At 45.9% G+C, this 19,410-nt stretch overlaps 1 protein-coding gene across 3 annotated transcripts; it reads left to right on the top strand.

Annotated features, from left to right (window-relative positions):
• Positions 1 to 1,769: 1,769 nt before the first annotated feature.
• LOC134513655 (L-threonine 3-dehydrogenase, mitochondrial) lies at positions 1,770 to 14,850 on the top strand. 3 transcript variants are annotated; one of them, XM_063330687.1, is made up of 10 exons: positions 1,770 to 1,899; positions 3,238 to 3,357; positions 6,577 to 6,778; positions 7,135 to 7,177; positions 8,605 to 8,675; positions 9,477 to 9,626; positions 9,716 to 9,888; positions 10,874 to 10,964; positions 11,435 to 11,704; positions 11,897 to 14,850. In XM_063330687.1, exons 3-10 carry the CDS (start codon positions 6,595 to 6,597, stop codon positions 12,034 to 12,036), a joined length of 1,122 nt encoding a protein of 373 aa, XP_063186757.1. In that variant the 5' UTR covers positions 1,770 to 1,899; positions 3,238 to 3,357; positions 6,577 to 6,594; the 3' UTR covers positions 12,037 to 14,850. The 3 variants fall into 3 exon arrangements, with proteins under 3 accessions (XP_063186757.1, XP_063186758.1, XP_063186759.1); XM_063330688.1 differs by lacking the exon at positions 1,770 to 1,899 and adding an exon at positions 2,040 to 2,056; XM_063330689.1 differs by lacking the exons at positions 1,770 to 1,899; positions 3,238 to 3,357 and adding an exon at positions 4,301 to 4,323.
• Positions 14,851 to 19,410: the final 4,560 nt, after the last annotated feature.

The following is a 19,410-nucleotide window of genomic DNA, read 5'->3' as shown; positions in this document are numbered from 1 at the left end:
ATAAAATCATAAGAGTCATAGAACGTGTTGGGTTGGAAGGGACCTTTAAAGGCCATCTAGTCCAACCCCCCTGCAGTGAGCAGGGACATCTACAACTAGATCAGGTTGCTCAGAGCCTCATCCAGCCTGGCCTTGAATGTCTCCAGGGATGGGGCCTCCACCACCTCTCTGGGCAACCTGGGCCAGTGTCTCACCACCCTCATTGTAAAGAACTTCTTCCTAATGGCTAATCTAACCCTGCCCTGCTCTAGTTTAAACCATTGCCCCTCGTCCTATCGCTACCTGCCCTTGCAAACAGCCCCTCCCCAGCTTTCCTGTAGGCCCTCTTCAGGGACTGGAAGGCTGCTTCTAGTAGGATGAGGCGGAATGGCTTTCAAGTGGAAGAAGGTCGATTTAGATGAGATATTAGGAAGAAATTCTTGACTGTGAGAGTGGTGAGCCCCTGGCCCGGCTTGCCCAGAGAAGCTGTGGCTGCCCCATCCCTGGAGGGGTTCAAGGCCAGGTTGGCCGGGGCTTGGAGCAACCTGGGCTGGTGGGAGGTGTCCCTGCCCAGGGCAGGGGGTGGAACAAAATGATCTTTAAGGTCCCTTCTATCCCAAACCACTCCGTGATTCTGTGACTGGGTGGCGTTTGCCAAGGGGCCACCATGGCTCCCCTCACCCCTTCTCTTAGCCCACCTGGCCTCAGCCATGCTGTCACACCCCAGCTCGGCCAGTGACCACTGGCCTTGCACACTGGGGGGCCTCCTCTGTTCCCCACCGTCCCTTTGGTGCCACTGACGCCAAGGAGCCCCTAGCCCCAGGCGCGCGGGGGAGCCACGGCGCTCACCTCCTCACAGGGCGTGACATCACGCCTGCGTGTCTCTGACGTCACACCACTTCCCCCTCCCCTCCAATCTCCTCCCCGGCCGGCGTTGACGTCTGCCTGCAGCCCCGCCTCCCCCCAACCGCCCTGTTGCCTCTGGGGGTGCGGCGCCGGCTGAGCGGTAGCCGGGAGCCGGCGGCGGGGAGCGGCGGGGGCAGCTCGGCGGGGTCCGGGGGTGAGCGCGGGGTCGGGCCGGGCCGTGGCGCTGCGGGGCCGCCCCGCCCCGCTCCGCGGCCGGTGACAGAATGAATGAGCTGGGGGAGGGAGAGTGGCGGGCGCGGCGTCCTAACGGTCCTAACGGCCCTAACGGCCGCTCGCCTGAGGGGAGGCGGGCGGCGCTTCCCGCCCTGCAGCCCCTCAGCGCCGGGGAGGCGAGGTGAAGCAGCCGTCCGTCCGTCCCCCGCCCCAACCCTCCGTCTGTGGCGCCGGGGAGGGAGCGGCACTTTGGTCGGCAAAGCCTTTTCCTCTTCAGGCCTCTTCTTTGCCCTTTTCAGGCCCCTTCTTTGCCCTTTTCAGGCCCCTTCTTTGCCCTTTTCAGGCCCTTTCTTGGCCCTTTTCCTCTCGAAGCCATTTCTTGGCCCTCTTGAAGCCCGTTCTTGGCCCCTTTCCTCTTGAAGCCCTTTCTTGGTCCTTTTCAGGCCTGTTCCTAGCCCTTTTCCTCTTCAGGTCCTTTCTTGGCGCTCTTCCTCTTGAGGGGCCTTTTCTTCGCCCTTTTCTGTCTCACCAGTGACCTGGAATGGGCTTACACTGGTTTTCTTCACACCCGCAACTCACACCATCCTCTTTGCTTCATCTAGGGGGGGGCCCGGTGTAAAGCAGATCTTTCCTTACCAGCTCCAAGAGCATGCCGCTGGTTGGTAGCTACTGTAATCTGACTATTTCTTTTTTTTTTTTTTTTTTTTGGTTGTGTTTCAGGCTGACGTCGTTTCTTGGCAGGCTTTGCGAGGGGTTACGGCATAGTCCTGCCGTCGTGCGTCACCTCTGAAAAATGCGCCATGGAGGTTGTCCGTGCATGTCAAGGTTATTTTAACTGAGGTGAGCCAACAGCTGCGTGCCAGAGAGAAGAGCACAAGCCCAGCCACCCCTCTGCCCTGCCCTGGCACATCCACCATTGGGCAGGGGACGCAGGGAGGGATGCAGGGTCCCCTTACCCCACCTCAGGACTCTCCGAACCAGAGGAAATCGCAACAGGGTTGGCTTTGGTCTTTCCAGCTATCTGGGCTGCGTGAAGTGTTGGTTGAGCTGGGAGTACCCCCTAATTATTGCAGCTTGAACGCTCCCAAATGTGGTGATCCAATGGATTATCCAGTTGGCAGCACGTGGGCACCAGGGAGTAAAACATTCCCATGGGATAGGCATGGTGGCATGTGCTTCATCTTCTGGATGCCCAGGGCAGGCAGTATCTTTTCACTCAAGCTCTTCTTGATACAGTTGGAAAACAGTAGAGGAGCTTTCCAATGCCTAAGCCCTTCGGGTCTGAAGCAGAAACTGTGTATTTTTGGAGACAAAAGTGAGTTGAGAAAAACAGCTTGGAGTTTAGTGCGTTGGGGTGGACCATGTGCCTAAGGCTGTTGGCTGTTTTGAAAGTACTCGTGGTTGGGAATCTGCAAGATCCTGTGCTCTAGGGAGTATCTTAACTTTCTTTGGAAGAAGCAAGTTTTGGGCTACTTTTGTTAGCTCTGTGGAGGAGCTTAGCAGCTGTGCAGCCCCCAGAAATTCTGGGGGACGTTTAGGGTTTGGTTCTGACATCTCTTCCCCTGCCTCTTTCCCCATTTTTTTTTTTTTGAAGCTTACTGCTGTGGGATTTTCCAGACCAAACCCATGAGTTTCTTATCTTTCTTATCACCACAATGTTCTATTAATAACCAATACATAAGAAACTACTAGGTTCTATAAACGTGGTTTTGTCTTTTATGTGAGCAACAGGTGCTTGCTGCTTATATAACGCTTTGGAAATCTTGCAACAGCAGCTGGCAGTTAATTTGCTAAATGTCATTTTATGAACCTCTTTCTTCCCCCCCCCCCCCCCCCCCCCACGCTCTAATCTTCTTACAAAACTCAGAAATTTCCTGCTATCCGAGGGAGATTATTGCTTTACATTTGGACATGTGTTTGCTTTGCACTAATCCTTTGCACTGCAACCAATTAAGTTTAAAACCTGTCCTTTGGAGATGACCCTTAGGTTGTGTGGTTCTGTTAGTAAAAGGAGCTGCTTGCATACCTTCGGAGTCCTCTGCCTATCACAAAGTTACAGACATTTCAAAAGCAAGCAAATGGTAACGAAGTGATATCCCTGGCTGCTGCTGCTCTCAAGCGCTTGCTTTCTCTCTCTCTCTCTCTCTCTCTTTTTTTTTTTTTTTTTTTTTTTTTAAGGTGTGGGACAACTCCTACTTTCTGTCACGTTTTGATTGGCTTTCAGAAGAGGCAGTGTCCTATAAATTGCCACACCGCCCTGCTTCTGCTCTGTCACCGAGCTGAGGGACTGTGGGACAGGTGAGTACAGAAGAGGAGAAATGCGAGTGTGTATTGCTTAATCCTTGAAATTAGCGTGGGTTGTTAATTTAAATCAGTGGGGTGGGGGAAACAACTTCCATGTTTCAGGATAAAACTTCCTTATTTTACTTGATCTAGAAAACAGAAGAGCTAGTTTCTAATACCGGTTTGGGTCAAGGAGTTAAACCAGTGTCTGAGAAACACGTCAGAAGTTTATATGGGGGGGGGGGGTGTTGAAAATATATTTTATTCTCTTTTCTCTCCAGTTCCTAACAGAACAGGAGTATTCATTCCTCTTTGGGACAGTAAGAAAGAGAAACCTATCAAAAAAATTAGGGTTTTTTTTAATGCCACTTAAATGAATACTTCTTGTGTTGAGAGCTGTTATCAACTCCTTGAAGTTATTTAAAATGGGAATATTTGATCTAGCAAAATGAGCTTTACTGTCCAGGTTGCTTTTGTGAGTTAATGACTGTGTTGGGGCTAGCTGTTTCTCATGGTTGGGTTGGGGAAGTGTTTTGAAGGGGTGCTATTAATTTCTTTATATATCCGTGCACTTGCTGGCAACTTCTAGAATTTAATAGCTAGTTACACCATTTCCGCCCCCCCCCCCCCCCTTCATGTTTGAAACAGAAATAAATGCATGTTGTAGGTGGGATTTTTGCATGCAGCTGCACTGTTTGGGGAGCCAGGGTGTTTTCAGTGTCTGGTATAAAGTGTGTTTACTGTTCTTTTGAGTCAGCCTAGACTTGCAAGTAATTTCCCAGTTTATGGCTCTGTGGTTTCACTCCAGGTGCGTTTTGGAGAAACCAGTCTGGTAGGTGGGAAACCAATCTGATCCTAGTGTGGCATTTTTAGTAGCAACTAACTTTAGTATGTACTTTGTTTATAGAACTCAAAATGCCTTTTCAGGTTCTTTAAGGGGAAATTTTCTGCAACAGAGACCAGTGAGACTCTCTTAGTGCTGTAAGTGTTGTTTATTATCCCATTCTGAAACAAGAGGGGATTATCATGGCTCTTTAAAGGGCTAATGCTGCTCTTTAACACTCTTATGTTAGTTTCCTAGGGAGAAATGTGTCTTAAGAGATTGAACGGTCTGGATATGTCAGCCTGCTGCCACCTTCTCCTGCACCCCTAACTATTTTTGGCTCATTTCCAGTAAGCTTGACAGGGACTGAGTCTCAAAAATAGCGGGAACGTGTCTGTTTTGTGAAGGTGGGCTTGCAGGGGAGAGAAATCTCATTAGTGCCTTGGCTGAGCATCAGAGAATGGTTGTGATTGAGTCATCTGGTCCAACCCCCCTGCTCAAGCAGGCTGCCCAGAGACAGTTGCCCAGGACCATGTCCAGATGGCTTTTGAATATCTCCAAGGATGGAGACTCCACGGTCTCCCTAGGTAACCTGTGCCAGCGCTTGGTGACCCTCACAGCAAAAAAAGTGTTTCCTGATGTTCAGAGGGAACCTCTTGTGTTTCAGTGTGTGCCCATGGCCTCTGGTCCTGGTACTGGCCACCACTGAACAGAGCCTCGTTCTGTCCTTTTTGCACCCTCCCTTCAGGTATTTTTATATTTTGATAATATCCCCCCCCCCAGAGCCTTTTCTCCAGGCTGAACAGTCCCAGCTCTCTCAGCCTTTCCTCATAGGAGAGATGCTCCAGTCCCTTTATCATCTTCGTGGCCCATCAGCAATATAAGCTGGATTGTACTAATCAACGCTAGAAAATCTAGATAGGAGAGAGATGTCATAACCTCTTAGATAGCAGTTAGTTACCTCTGAGGGGGAGTCCTCAGGAAATGGGGCTTCTTCCCTTTCAGTGCTCAAGGAATAGCTTGTTTGCTCTCGCGCTGTGACAGGAGAGATACAGCTTTAATAGATGAAGCCTGTAATCAGGGAGACTGATCCCTCTAATGGGTTTATGGCTGTGAGGTGCAGCAGAGGCTTGGCTAATTCATCAGGATACTAATTGACTGTGCTTCTCAAGGCAATAAACAAGTGAGCAAACAAGTCTAAGGGGGGGGGCAGTGAGAGATGCATCTCAGAATAAGGCTCTTTGAGCAGTTTAAATATGCAAATGTGCTTTTTAATAATGCACGTTTTTGGGGGAGGTATCATATTAAGCAGGTGATAGGTAGTTTAGCAAGTTTTCTGTATTTAAATAGCAGGACTCCCTGAAGTATCAGAAAATTCTCAGTCTTATGTGTTGCTGTAGGTGAAAAGAACACCCACGTTAATTACTTGTTTGCTTTTCTACGCATGCAAGAATTGGTAGTGCTGGAATTCATCTGTGGCAATTAGCTGATGTAATTTCTTGTTGTGGCCTTTCTTCTTCCTGCGTCTCCTTTTTATAATGTATGCCACAAGAACACATATGAGAAAGGAATTGACAGAGTAATCTCAAGCAGTTTTAAACGTGTTTTAAACTTACTCATTCTGTCACATTGGGAGAGAGAGTTAAAAGTTGTTTGAAGGGGGATAAGGAAGAATTTAAATGACTGCACGTTAAGAGTTCTCCATTTCCTTCCCCAATGTGAAAGATTTGGAGAGAAAGAAAATCAAAGTTGCATGTAGCTCGGGGTAACTTAGGGATATTTTTGCAATGTGTTATTATGAGCAAATCATGTATTTTTTGTGTGTGTGAAGTAGTTGGGAGATTTTCACGAGTCCTGGGTAAATACTGCTTCTCCTTTGTTCACTTCCTGGGTACTGTCCGTCATGCTTATTAAGTTTGAGCAAAGCAGCGCTCTAAAGAGATTTACTGCTGCCTCTATTGGCTTAGCTGTATCTTGCTGATGAAATACTAAGAAGGGCTGCTTATTCACAGCAGCCTACAAAACTTTCACTCAGAAGGAGCTGCGGTGACGCTGTGAAGTCATAGCAGCTGAACTTGCTGAATTCTGTATTTGTTGTCTTTTGCGCTTGAAACCGTGGTTACTAGTGACTGTTTTAAAAAGGCTTAAACTTGAACTAGATTCTCACTGTTCGTTATACTGGAGTCTGTGCGGGGGCTGTGGATATTGAGCTCACTGTGGTGAATACATTACCTCCCTTCATGTTACTTCACGGGCTGTTTCTAGTAGACGTGGCACTCAGTTGGCACATCAGCTGGGACTTGGATTGCATCACACTTCTCTGAAACTCTTCAGAGTTTTCTAAGGGAGTGTTTAAACTGTTTAATGCGGTTGAGTCATTTATGACTAACCTTTTTCTCTTGTTCTCACAGGATATTTGAAAGAGGAAGATGCCAATTGTCAAAAACGTGAGCAGAGCTGTCAGCCAGCTGCTACAGAGCTCTGGTTGTGGATGTGGGATTTCCATCGTGCCTGTTCGATGTATTGGAGTCTCACCCCGCCAGGTGGCCTCCGATGCTAGCTTTCACTCGGTTTCTTTTTCCGAGTCTGATCATCCTCGGGTGCTAATTACAGGTCAGCATTCCTGTTGTAACTGTATTCCTGCTCCGGCTTCTCAGTCGAGTCCCCCACTCCCCTCCTCCCTCCCCACTGAGCGTAATACTGGAAGCAAAAATACTCAATATATTCTGGAATTGTGATGACTTTCCCCTTAGTAGTGATAAGATCAGAGTCCCATGTGAACTTTCCTACTATTTTTATTCCATTAATTTACTAAACCCAGTTCGTTGGGTTTTCCTTGAGAAAAATATAGAAGCTTTCTGACTCGCTGAGAAAAATAGTACTCGGTCCTGGTGTGATACATATAACGGAAATCTGTATTTTGAGATCACTTTTCCTCTGATTTTTGCCGCTTATGTGTTGCCTTTTAGGTGGTCTTGGTCAGCTTGGAGTAGGACTTGCGAAGCTTCTGAGGTATGTCATGATTCGTTGTCTGACTGCTAGTGACGTATTCAAGCTTTAGCCGTAACTTTTAGAAGCACTAATTTTCAGGAAAGCTGTTTTTGAAAGACTCCTAGTGACAATTGCAGATTCTTTTTATGCCTCTTGGTCTTTTTCTAGTTTTTTTTTTTTTTTTTTACTCCAGTGCTTGGTTTAGGTTTGCTGACGTACTTTCTGTGTGTACGTTGGTCACAATTCCCAAAATAACATAATTTTGTCTAAGAGACTAGCCTCTGAGTTCAGGTTGCGTCCAGTTAAATGGAGGACTGAGATTCTGAATACTTCCAACGGTGTCCAGTTTTCCTTTTCTCTTTTTTGGTATAGCCAAATAAGGCTGGATTGAGTGCTCAATAGAGAGACAAAGGCTGTGATTTTATGCAGGTATTACAGAAGAGAAAAAAGTGCAAACATCCACTTGAAAAAATACATAGTCCTTTGCTAACTACCCAGCTGTTGGGCTTTGCAACTGCTGACTTTTATCTTTCTTAGAATTTCAGTTAAGTAGCTTCAGGAATAAAGTGCCATATTTAGTAAAGGGCAAACAAAAATAAAGGTTAGGATACCAGATCTTAAGTTTTTATGATTTGGTGAAAGATGAACTGATGGAGCAAAAGGTGTAAATCGAAAATAAATTTCTTCTGGCTGCTTTCTGTTCCCTCATACACATTAACATACACAGTTACTTTATTTTTTTCATGGTATCTTTTCAAGAAATGTCAAATACTTTGAGAGCTCTCCCTGGTCCGTATCATTGTCTGTATCCACGCCTACTCAGCTCCAGAGCATCATTTACACATGGACAGTGTTTGTTGCAGAGGATTTGGACTATGACCAAAAATGAGCAGACTCACTGCATTCGACACCGTATTGCAGTTTGACCGTTTTGTACCATTTCTGTGATAGGTTGAAAAGTCATCCCAATAACGGAAGGCTGGAATGTACTCCAGTGCCATCAGACTTGCTCTCTATGATGGCCTTGTGCTGATTAGAAAAGCACAAGGTAGAGATTACTCAGTTGTATTTACTTTGATATAAAAGTATCTGCAGTTACAGCAAGACCAGTGGCTTTTTGTTGTATGCAGGGAAGTAGATTATCTCTGGGTAAAAGTTTCAGCAAGAAGAGGGTAGGAAGGTCGGTCATCTCAATGTATTTTCATTTTCTAAAAGATTTCTCTCTCCTTATGTAGTCTTTCACTGTTACTATAAGTAGTTTAATAATTTTCTAAGGTGCTACATTGACTTTTAAGGGACCGGTGGGTTTTTTAGTGCAGCAACTGATTTGATTGCGAAAATTATTGTTGTTCTAATATTGCTCCTGCCAAACAAAATAGCAGCATAGCGACTTAAGAATTATCTTGAAGACTGTGGACTCACTGTAGTGTGTGGGTATTTTTATACAGGAAACGCTTCGGAAAGAACAATGTGATCTTGTCTGACATTAGAAAGCCTGCAGATAATGTTTTTTATAGCGGTAAGTGACTGGGGGAGCATATGGAAAAAAAATTCTTGACTTTACCTCTGATATTGATAGACTGATTACCATTGTTTAATTGATACGTGGATTAAACTGCACAAGTTGCTGTTCAAAACTTCTGGATAATGCCTTCCTGCTTTGAAATCTTGCCAAGACATTGATTTCTTCTGTCAGTTATTTCCTTTTTCCAAATTTTTTTTTTTGGTATTTTTCACTGTCTTTGCCACCTTGTTGACCAGAATAATTACTTGAGTCAAGTTGAGCTTGGCTCTTGTGCTCCTGCTGGTTTTTTTAAAAAAAAAAAAAAAAAAAAAAAAAAAAACAAAACCCAAAAAAACTCCATTATTCTTCTGGAGGGAATAAGTTAGAAATTAAATTTTTGTTTTTCTGTGCTCAGGCAATTTTTATGGTAAGATGGATGTAGAGTAGGTTTTTTGGATTCTTTTATTTTTATTAGAGACTTGTATAAGTTTTTCTTCATCATTACTGTTTAATGATGTATTTAGATATTGCAGTAGTGTACGCTAGCTGTTCATGTTCCCTGTTTCCATGCTGTTGGCTGGATAAAACAGGAGTTCTTGCATCAGACTGTTGTTGAGGAAGAGGTAGCAGTTTCCCTTCATTTTTCCTACTTATTTACTAATTTATTGACCACTCCTGTTAGGTGTGTGTTCTGCTACGCAGTCAAATCCTGAATAGAGGTGTGATCAAGAAGCAGCAATTTGAGTTTCATATAGAACTTTTCTTTACATCCATTCTTCCTGGCATTCAATTTCCTACTGGTTCCATTTCTTCTAGGTCCTTTTATCTACGCAGATATTTTGGACTACAAGAATTTACGTGAGATAGTGGTGAATAATCGGATAACTTGGCTCTTCCACTACAGCGCTTTGCTCAGTGCTGTTGGAGAAGCAAATGTCCCTTTGGCCAGAGCTGTAAATATTACCGGTATGTGACAAGGGTTTCAAGTTCCTGGCTCCTGCAGAGACTTGAGAAAGTGCAGTGTATGTTCTGATAAATCCTGTTGTTTGTTCCAGGTTTACACAATGTTCTGGATATTGCAGCTGAGCATAATTTGAGACTCTTTGTTCCAAGCACTATTGGAGCCTTTGGACCCACCTCGCCTCGAGATCCAACTCCTGATCTCTGCATTCAGAGACCAAGGACAATCTACGGAGTCTCCAAGGTTCACGCTGAGCTCATGGGAGAAGTGAGAATTCATTAACTTATTTATTTCATGAAAGTTCTGGGAGAACTTCATTGCTTTCATAAGATTCCTCACTGCTGCGGTGTTCTCCCCATTCTTTCTTTCCTTCAGGCTTTAGTACTCAATAGTTGTCTGAGGCAGCACTTCAGGAAAAATACTATGGAATGGTTGGAAGGGACCTTAGAGATCATCTAGTTCCAACCCCCCTTCCATGGGCAGGGACACCTCCCATTAGACCAGGTTACTCAACCGGGTTACGAGGTTATCTTTTTGAGTTTTGTTGGAAAAAGTACAAAGAATGGGAAGCTGGCAAACATCTAACTTTCGATATAATTTCTTTCCCTGGTTCATTTGACTTTGGCCTCTCTGCCTCATCTGCCAGTATGAATGGCATTGCATAAATGACAGTGTACAAAGCCTTGCGAAAGCGTGCTAGACACTGATGACTTTGGCCCCCTGCCCAAAAAAAAAAAAAGACTCTGAAGTCAACGCTGCGGGAGTCTGTGCATGCACAACTTCTGTCTTGGCTTTGTAGTTTTTTTAGAAAAACTATTAGAAAAATAACATTGTTAAAGCCGATATTTTTACATACGGTTTCCTCATGCTTGAAATTTATGAAGGACAGTCTGAATTGGAATGAAGTCCAATTTATGAAGGCAGGTCTGAAGACTGTATTAACCTGAAATGTCTCACAAACTTAGGAATTTTCAGTTTCTGAACACTAGATCTAGACCATACATTAGACACCAATCCATATCAAGAATCCATGTCTACTGATGTGGAAGAAAACTAGAAAAGAGCAAGCAGAGAGCTGAGCTACCTGGCAGGGAATATGGATACTGTTCAGTAGTTCCTTTTCTTTCATCCCTGTCAGGGGACGGTTACAGAATGGAGATTTGTCCTGTGGCAGATTTGTCCTGTGAAAAATCAGTGAGTTGTGTGGCCTGCTTCTGATGCGTAAAGCTAAGTTTCTCTCTTCCCTCCGTAGTACTACCATTACCGGTATGGCCTAGACTTCCGCTGCCTGAGGTATCCAGGAATTATATCCGCCGACTCTCAGCCTGGTGGGGGAACGACTGGTGAGTGACTTGCATGTATTTCTCAGGATTGCAGGGAAGAACAGCAAAAAAACAGTACAGTCCTTTTTAACGTGTTTGTAGAAATTTAATCCGTGTACAGCATCAGTGTAGAGCTGGTGTTTTAACAGTGTTACACCAATACTTTTTGTCCTCTCCAGCCTAGGGCATAATTCCGTAGCCTTTACATTTAAACAGTATCTGAGGGACTTCGGATCAATTGCACTCATTGAGACCATTTCCTTTAAAAGTGTTTTAAACTCTGCTGTCTTGTTGCAAGGTGCAAATGCTAGAATAGCATCGGGATAGTTCAGAATGACTTGCACTCCTGCTGTACAACACAAATAATACACAGTTCTGCTGTCAGACTCTAGACAGGAGACTTTGGGGGTGGTCTGAGGATTGCTGACTGTCATCAGGTGAACAACAGATTGAGGCGGATGAGTGCACACATCCATTTTTCCTTTCTGCAGATTATGCTGTCCAGATTTTCCACGATGCCATAAAGACCGGCAAATTCCAATGCAACCTAAAGCCAGACACTCGTCTCCCTATGATGTATATTGATGACTGTCTGAAAGCCACTCTAGAGGTTATGGAGGCCCCTGCGGAGGCACTGAGCATGAGGACGTACAACATCAGTGCCATGAGCTTCACTCCTGAGGAGCTGGCCCAAGAGGTGCAGAAGCACGTTCCTGAACTCCAGGTGACCTACAACGTGGATAAAGTCAGGCAGGCCATAGGTTAGTATCAGCTTCTTTGGTATGAAAAAAATGTTGAGGGCAAAACAGAGTTTCTTTTCTTTTTAGGCACTTGCAAATTGCTCCTGTACGGTTCAAGTCTTAAATTCAGCTTTAGGACTTCAAATGGCCAATGATGATACATCTTAATTCTTAAACCTCACGCTCCGTGTTTCTTCTTTCTTTTCACTGTAGCTGACAGTTGGCCGATGAACTTTGATGATGGGAACGCCCGGAGAGATTGGGGTTGGAAACATGATTATGATCTCCCTGAATTGGTGACTACGATGTTCAGCTTCCTTGGGTCTGACTCCAGGATTGCTCAAGCTAACTGAAATACTTCGTAAGATGTTTCCAGATTTCCACAGAGGACCAGGAAGAAATGGCTAAATTAGTTTATAATTTTCTGAGTCTTAGAGCATGTCAATTATTAATTTTCATAAGTAGCGATAGAGCTGGGCAGAAACATACTGTAGCTGGAACGTACTATTAGATAAACAACATCATTTGGTACAGTCTCCAAGCACAGCACTGTTGACAAACACAGAATTCTTGAACTTTCACACTTAAGCAGCTAGAAAACAAACAAAAAGAAGCACTTGCTCCTGGCTGATGACTCTCCAATCATTCCTGCCTCTTCTTTGGCAAACAACACGGGGCAATATTGTCAGACCTGGTGTTTTGGGCATATCCTGCAAAGTTAATGGTAGGTTTTTCATTTTCCTGGTGGAGGATGTTAGATCGTAGTGAGATATGATCCTTTCTACTCTTTGCTTACCAAAGAGAGATCAGAAGAGCTACTTCCTGTTTCTAAATCGCAGGGGTCATTGCAATTCTAGTTTGAAATCAAACTTTGGTTGATAGTTCCTATTTATATATATATATATATATATATATATATATATATATAGTGCTGTATAAGCATACACTTTTCTATACATAGGGCATACAAAGTAGCATTATTCTTATAATGCCTATAAATGTGAAGAGGAATAGGACTTGAATTCTCATTGTGCTTTAAAAAACCCCAGGGTTTACAAGCTAAGCTTGTTCTTTCAAAGTGCTTCAGTTTAACCTCGGAGGTAGATCTGAAACGCGAAGAGCTGTTACCGTGTATGTGAATGGGGGGTGGATTTCAAGAAGGCAGTGCCCAGGTATGGGTTTATTGTTCATTAGCGCTACTTCTGGTTATCCCACTTGTTTGCCGTGCTAGCGCGAGGGTATACTGCCTGGAGCAAGTTTGAAAGGTGGGCTGATGATGGAGCCTGAGGGTAGAGTCAAGTCAGCCTTTGAAATCTGTTCATGTTCACTACGTTTTCCATGTGCACTGTAAGCGTTTTTTGTAGGTGCTGTTTATGTGTAACTGTCGTATGCTTTTATCCTTTAGAGAGGGATCCAGAAGCTGAAACCATCTTCTAGCTACAGTTAAGGGCTGTTCTGCTTGTTGAGTTTCGTGCACAGGAGATTCTGGGATTAACAAGGGAGTCTTAGGTGCATGCAAGGAAGATATGTCTACTCAAAAGCTACTTAGGAGACTTTGAGAAATGACAAACTGGCGAGACAGGAAAGCCATTTTAGGTAAAATATCAGTTTCTGTGGATGTGAATCTGAGCCATCGGCTACTATAGCTATAGCATGCCTTAAGAAACAGCATCTGGGAACTTTGATTTTATTTTTTTTCAAAGAAAAAATATCGTTCATTTTCAAAATGACTGGAAATTCCCTATATGAAGCTCTCCATCTTTTTTCTTTGTTTTTTGGTCTTGTATACTCCAGTAGCATGCGTAGGCAAACACGTTCAAGTATTTTTTTTTTTGCCTACAGCTTGTTTGCTCTGTTTTCTGTGACGACGCTTTGGTAGTTGCGAGTCTGTTAGGGTCTCTGTAACCCTGCGGTGTTTCCTCAGTAAGTGGGTAACTGACATGACCAGATTTCTGTCACTTTGTGAAGGAGTCTACCTGCTGCAGGGAATGTTTTCTCACAAAAGTAACCTTCAAATGAAGATTCTGTGGTGAAACCCAGTTATTTTAAACATTTGTTAAACTTGTATCTCTTGGTTTTGTATGTATCTTACTGTTTCATCTGTTGGCAGAGTATGCCTTTCCCAGGTATTTAAGCTCAAAAACCTCTAAGGTTGTGGCCTGTTATTAAAATATTTTTTTATATTGTTTACGTTTCTGCAAAGACAGGTTTTTAAAGTTTGGCCGCTGTTATAACTATCACATTGTTCAAGTGTAATGTTTGGCCCAATGGGCCAGCGAAATTGGTCCTCCGTTCGTACCCTCGAAGGAAAGACTGGCTCAGGTTTTGTTCTCTGCCCTCCCAAAACCTGGATCATCTCCTAGGAAACTGTTACACTGAGCCGTCGGGTCAAGGGCTTTAATACGAGCTGAAGTGTCTTGTCCATTCCAGTCTCTCTTAATTCAGACACTGGGGACTCCTCATTGCCTCTGTTCCATGAGACGTGTAAGATAAAGAGTTGTTGACGGGTCTCACTCCATTTCTTCACTCAGTGTCATGGGATCTGCTCCCCTCACCCTTGTTCATTAACGAGTGAAGAGCAAGAATGTTCTTTTCGTCTGAGACACACTGTCCGTGGTTGTGACATTGCACAAAAGGGTTGGAGAAGGTGCTGCAGTGAAGGTGAAATTCAGACCTTTTTTTGAACAAAGTTGGGAGGTTTTTTTTTGTTGTGTTCTGCCAAAAATTGCTGACTCTCAGTTAGGAAACTTGTTTTTCAAAGTCTGAAAGAAATCATATTGCAATAGAGAGCTGTTTGGAGGTAACAAGGTGGCGATAGGGAATGTGATCAGAGATGTCTACATGGTTTGAGTCCTGTTTGAAACTCTGGTTTGCAACCTGTGACCAATGATGTGTGTACTTTATTTTTTTCATATCTTCCCCATTAACTTCTCTTGTAACTATGTTACACTATTTTCTGTATTAAACCAACTTGATGTGGTACAAAATGTCTAACTTTTGCTATCAGTTTGAAGTTTGACTTCTGGGCAGAGACTTCTCTCGTGACATCTGAGCATTGTAGCTGTTAAATTACATATTCAGGAAAAAAAGAAAGGTGTTAAGAATATTTTTTCAAATATTGTAAGTTGTGGCTGACACCTACTTTAATAAAATCCTATGCAGACCTATCCCTGTTTTGTCGTCTTTGTTTAGAGCACCCAAGAGCAGGGATGAAGGAGCCACCCCCTGGTCCCCAGTCTGTGCGGTGACTCCCAAACTTCTGTCTGTATGTTTAAATTTCTGTTGGTTATTCCAGTGGCAGAGGGTTGCTCCCAAGCAGATACAGCACGGTTACCCTTTTAATCTTCAGCGAGCCACTGGGTACGTGTAGGGGCTGTGCTTGTAGAATCACAGAATGGTTTGGGTTGGAAGGGACCTTAAAGATCATCTTGTTCCAACCCCCTGCCCTGGGCAGGGACACCTCCCACCAGCCCAGGTTGCTCCAAGCCCCGGCCAACCTGTCCTTGAACCCCTCCAGGGATGGGGCACCCACAGCTTCTCCAGGCAACCTGGGCCAGGGGCTCACCCCCCTCACACCAAATAATTTCTTCCCAATATCTCATCTCAATCTCCCCTCTTCCAGTGTAAAACCCTTCCCCCTCGTCCTATCGCTCCGGTCCCTGATGAAGAGTTGCTCCCTATCTTTCCTGTAGGGCCCCCTTCAGATACTGGAAGGTCTCCGTGGAACCTTCTCTTCTCCAGGCTGAACCCCCACAACTCTCCCAGCAGAGGGGCTCCAGCCCTCCCAGCATCTCCGGAGCCTCCTCTGGCCCCGCTCCAACAGCTCCGTGTCTCTCCTGTGCTGAAGACTCCAAAGCTGGACGCAGTACTCCAGGCAGGCTCTCACAAGAGCAGAGTAGAGGGGTCGAATCGCTTCCCTTGTAGATGGCAGTTGTCCAAAAAGTGCTGGGTTTCAAATATTCCTCTGTCATTTCTAGATTTCTTAGCCCTTTCTCACGTTGAGAAGCCCGTCGGTCTTTCAGCCATGTTTCTGTCTCTATTTACACCCGTGCAGCTTTGAAAAGGCAAGAAAAGATCAATGATGTTCTGAGGGAGGAGATTTAAAAACACCTGCCAAGAATGTAAGGCTGTAGGGTCCTCATTTCTGTGGCTGTGCGGGTCTTGACTCCGGGTGTTGCACAACTCGTGATGTTGGTCATCCGGAGAAGTTTGTGCAGATGTGAGTGAGGATGAATGTGCTCCTGATAATTTCCCACAGACCCGCCCTGCCTCATTAACTGGTGAATAAACACTCCCTTTCAGCTTAAACCAGGCCTTTCCCTCCTCCCACGCCTTGGCTTTCTAATGATGGGAACTTCTTCTGGAGGAAGCATTCCACTTGACTATGGTTTAATGACTAATGCAGGCATTATGTTTATTGCAGAACAGGTGAGGGTGTTACAGCACCACGCTCTTTCCAGCTACTTCGCTTTGATAATTAGTTTGACTCTTGTTTACACATGCTCAGTCTGGCTTCTCAAAGTGCTACAGGTGATGGTGCTTCATCCAAAGCTGCTGTAGCTGAAGAGAGGATCTCCATTACCCTTCAGGTCCTCCAGGCCCTGCAAAAACTGCCCATCGGAAAAGGACCCGGGGGTGTTGGTGGACAACTGGCTGAATATGAGCCAGCAGTGTGCCCAGGTGGCCAAGGCAGCCAGCAGCATCCTGGCCTGTAACAGGAACAGTGTGGCCAGCAGGACCAGGGCAATGATCGTCCCCCTGTACTGGGCACTGGTGAGGGCCCACCTCAAAGGCTGCATCCAGTTTTGGGCTCCTCACACCAAGAAAGACACTGAGGTGCTGGAGCGTGTCCAGAGAAGGGCAACGGAGCTGGTGAGGGGTCTGGAGCACAAGTCTGGTGAGGAGCGGCTGAGGGAGCTGGGGGTGTTCAGCCTGGAGAAGAGGAGGCTGAGGGGAGACCTTCTCGCTCTCTACAGCTCCCTGAAAGGAGGGGGTAGCCAAGGGGGGTCGGTCTCTTCTCCCAAGGAACAGGCGAAAGGACAAGAGGAAATGACCTCAAGTTGTGCCAGGGGAGGTTTAGGATGGATATTAGGATCAATTTCTTCACGGAAAGGGTTATCAAGCATTGGAAGAGGCTGCCCAGGGCAGTGGTGGAGTCGCCATCCCTGGAGATATTTAAAAGCTGGGCAGATGTGGTGCTGAGGGACATGGTTTATTGATGATTTTGTCAGTGTTAGGCTGATGGTTGGACTCGATGATCTGAAGGGTCCCTTCCAACCCGGGCAATTCTATGAATCTGAAAATGACTATTCTATTTTTCTCCCTTTACCTGTTCTTCAGAGATTTAAGAATATTCAACCCTATAATCACACAGCAAAAAAAAAAAAGCCTCCTGAACTTTTTAACTCTCAGATTTACTTCTCCTCCCTGCTGGTTTGCCTCGCAGTCAGTGACTGGCTTTGTCCTGGCTTTGCTGTTCCCGTGTAAGAGGGAACGCGCGGGGCCGAAGCAATGCTGACACCACGGTTATCAGTGGGCTAAAAAGCTTCGAAGGAGAGACCTCCGCTCCTTCTCAAGGTGTGAGTGCTGATGGAAGTTTGGCTTCCCCTTAGGTTTTGAAGTGAGTACTGAGCGATGTACCTCTGGCAACGGGCTATTAATTCCCAGACTGCTGAATTTGAAGCAGAGCCCGGGGAAAGGCTCTTTCTGTCCTCCTGGAGGTCACCCCCCAAGCCTGGGCTAGAAAGGCAAACCCTGCCTGGGTCTGGGTCCTGTTGCAATGATTAATTCCTAAGATGTTGAACTTAATTCCTTTGTTTCAGCCCACGCAGGGGCAGCTGCTTTCTGCTCTTGGCTGATTAAGACACCAGGGAGAGGTGCAGAAGAAGAGGAACCGTCTTCCCTCAGTGAGAGAGCGCCAGGCTGTGGGTGATTGACTTCCGTGCTGTTGGAAAACCCCTCCTTTTGCTCCTCAGGAGGGTGTCGGGCTCTCACATACCATTTGTCAGGAGCTCTGTGGTGCCTCCAGGGAAGAGAAGTCAAGCCGGGAAGGTGGGGAGAGGTTAGCCAGAGGGCAGGAGCATGGCGCTGGGGGCTGGGATGCCCATCTTGCAGCCCCATTTATGACATCCCATGTTTCAGACACAGTTGGGGGCTTTCCTGACACCCTCAAGGCAGGTTGTTTCTATTTTAGGCGGACATTAGCTGGCATTGCAAAACCTTTGCCATTCTGCTGGAGCCTTGGACCAGACGAGTGCTCTTCAGGCTATTTTCGGCTTCATACCATAATTGTACGTGATCCTAAATTTGCCACGTGTCTGAGCACATGGGGCTGAGGGGGTGTGTGTGGGGGTGGGCTTGCAGATACCCACTGGCTTGCAATGTCACAAGAACTGTTGCTGCCCTTCCCAGCTGCTTCATTTATATCACGCGGGGATGGCTGCGATGATGCAAACAGCAGTACTGCGTCCAGCTCTGGAGTCCTCAGCACAAGAAGGACGTGGACCCGCTGGAATGGGGCCAGAGGAGGCCCCGGAGATGCTGGGAGGGCTGGAGCCCCTCTGCTGGGAGGACAGGCTGAGAGAGCTGGGGGGGTTCAGCCTGGACAAGAGAAGGCTCCGCGGAGACCTTATTGTGGCCTTCCAGTGCCTGAATGGGGGCCTACAAGAAAGCTGGAGAGGGACTTTTTACAAGGACATTTGGTGATAGGATGAGGGGTAATGGCTTGAAACTGGAAGATTTAGATGAGATATTGTGAAGAAATTCTTTGGTGTGAGGGTGGTGAGCCCCTGGCCCAGGTTGCCCAGAGAAGCTGTGGCTGCCCCATCCCTGGAGGGGTTCAAGGCCAGGTTGGACGGGGCTTGGAGCAACCTGGTCTGGTGGGAGGTGTCCCTGCCCAGGGCAGGGGAGTGGAACGGGATGATCTTTAAAGTCCCTTCCAACCCAAACCATTCTATGATTCAAGGATTCTATGAGGCAGCTCTTAAATATGTTCCCCTAACAAAAAGATGTGTCCCCTGGCCCTCTTAAGTTCAACAGATGTGATCTCCACAGTGCTGCTGGTTGCTCAGCAAGGCCCTGCCTTTGTCTCAGCCCCCTCCTTGTCCAGGGGAAAGGGCTGGGACTGTGCTCCTGGCAGGATCAACTCATCCCCAGGAGTTTTCCTCCTGCAGTGAGGTGACAGCGTGTTTCTGGATGGGTGGGTGACCTTTAGACCAATCCTCAGTGGAGGAGGTTCTTGGCAAGGGACGTCAGTGTGCAGCTCCAAGGACGTCACCGAGCTGATCATTTTTTGGCAAGGAAGGAGCATTGCTGCCGGGATGATCTCGCCTTACCGGTCTGGTGCAAGAGGTCCTTAATCTCTCCAGCCTTTCCGTAACGCCAGGATAAAGACCTGCCATCAGCAGAGCTGTTGCGAAAGCAACATGTCAGAGGAGACAAAGCAAAGTTCAGAGTTCGTCCACTGACCATCCACTTCCCCTTCAACTGGCGCTACCGGTTCTTCACATCTGAAGCCCAAGATTCATGATATTTGGTGCTTTTTTTAAAGCCCCAGCTCCTCGAGTCTTGTGATTCTGAGAGACTCTCACATGGAGTTGAGAAACAATCCCTACCTTATGAATCTTTACAATTTTAAAGGAAAAAATAACCTTCTGAAAATGGATATGAACTGTATGAGCTCAAAGATCTGTAATTTTTGAAAAGTGCAAGGTTTTAATATTTTATCG

The sequence above is a fragment of the Chroicocephalus ridibundus genome, chromosome 3 (genome assembly GCF_963924245.1).
Source record: "Chroicocephalus ridibundus chromosome 3, bChrRid1.1, whole genome shotgun sequence".
Taxonomy (NCBI): Eukaryota; Metazoa; Chordata; class Aves; order Charadriiformes; family Laridae; genus Chroicocephalus; species Chroicocephalus ridibundus.
The sequence above is the reverse complement of the archived record's forward strand: the minus strand, read 5'-3'. Positions and strand labels throughout refer to the sequence as shown.

What these genes read in the sequence shown, in the direction of transcription:
- LOC134513655 (XM_063330687.1), top strand. Translation starts at nt 6,595, where the DNA reads ATGCCAATTGTCAAAAACGTGAGCAGAGCTGTCAGCCAGCTGCTACAG. An exon ending in AGATAATGTTTTTTATAGCG is followed by an intron (nt 8,676 to 9,476) that starts GTAAGTGACTGG and finishes CATTTCTTCTAG; the next exon opens with GTCCTTTTATCTACGCAGAT. An exon ending in GCCTGGTGGGGGAACGACTG is followed by an intron (nt 10,965 to 11,434) that starts GTGAGTGACTTG and finishes TCCTTTCTGCAG; the next exon opens with ATTATGCTGTCCAGATTTTC.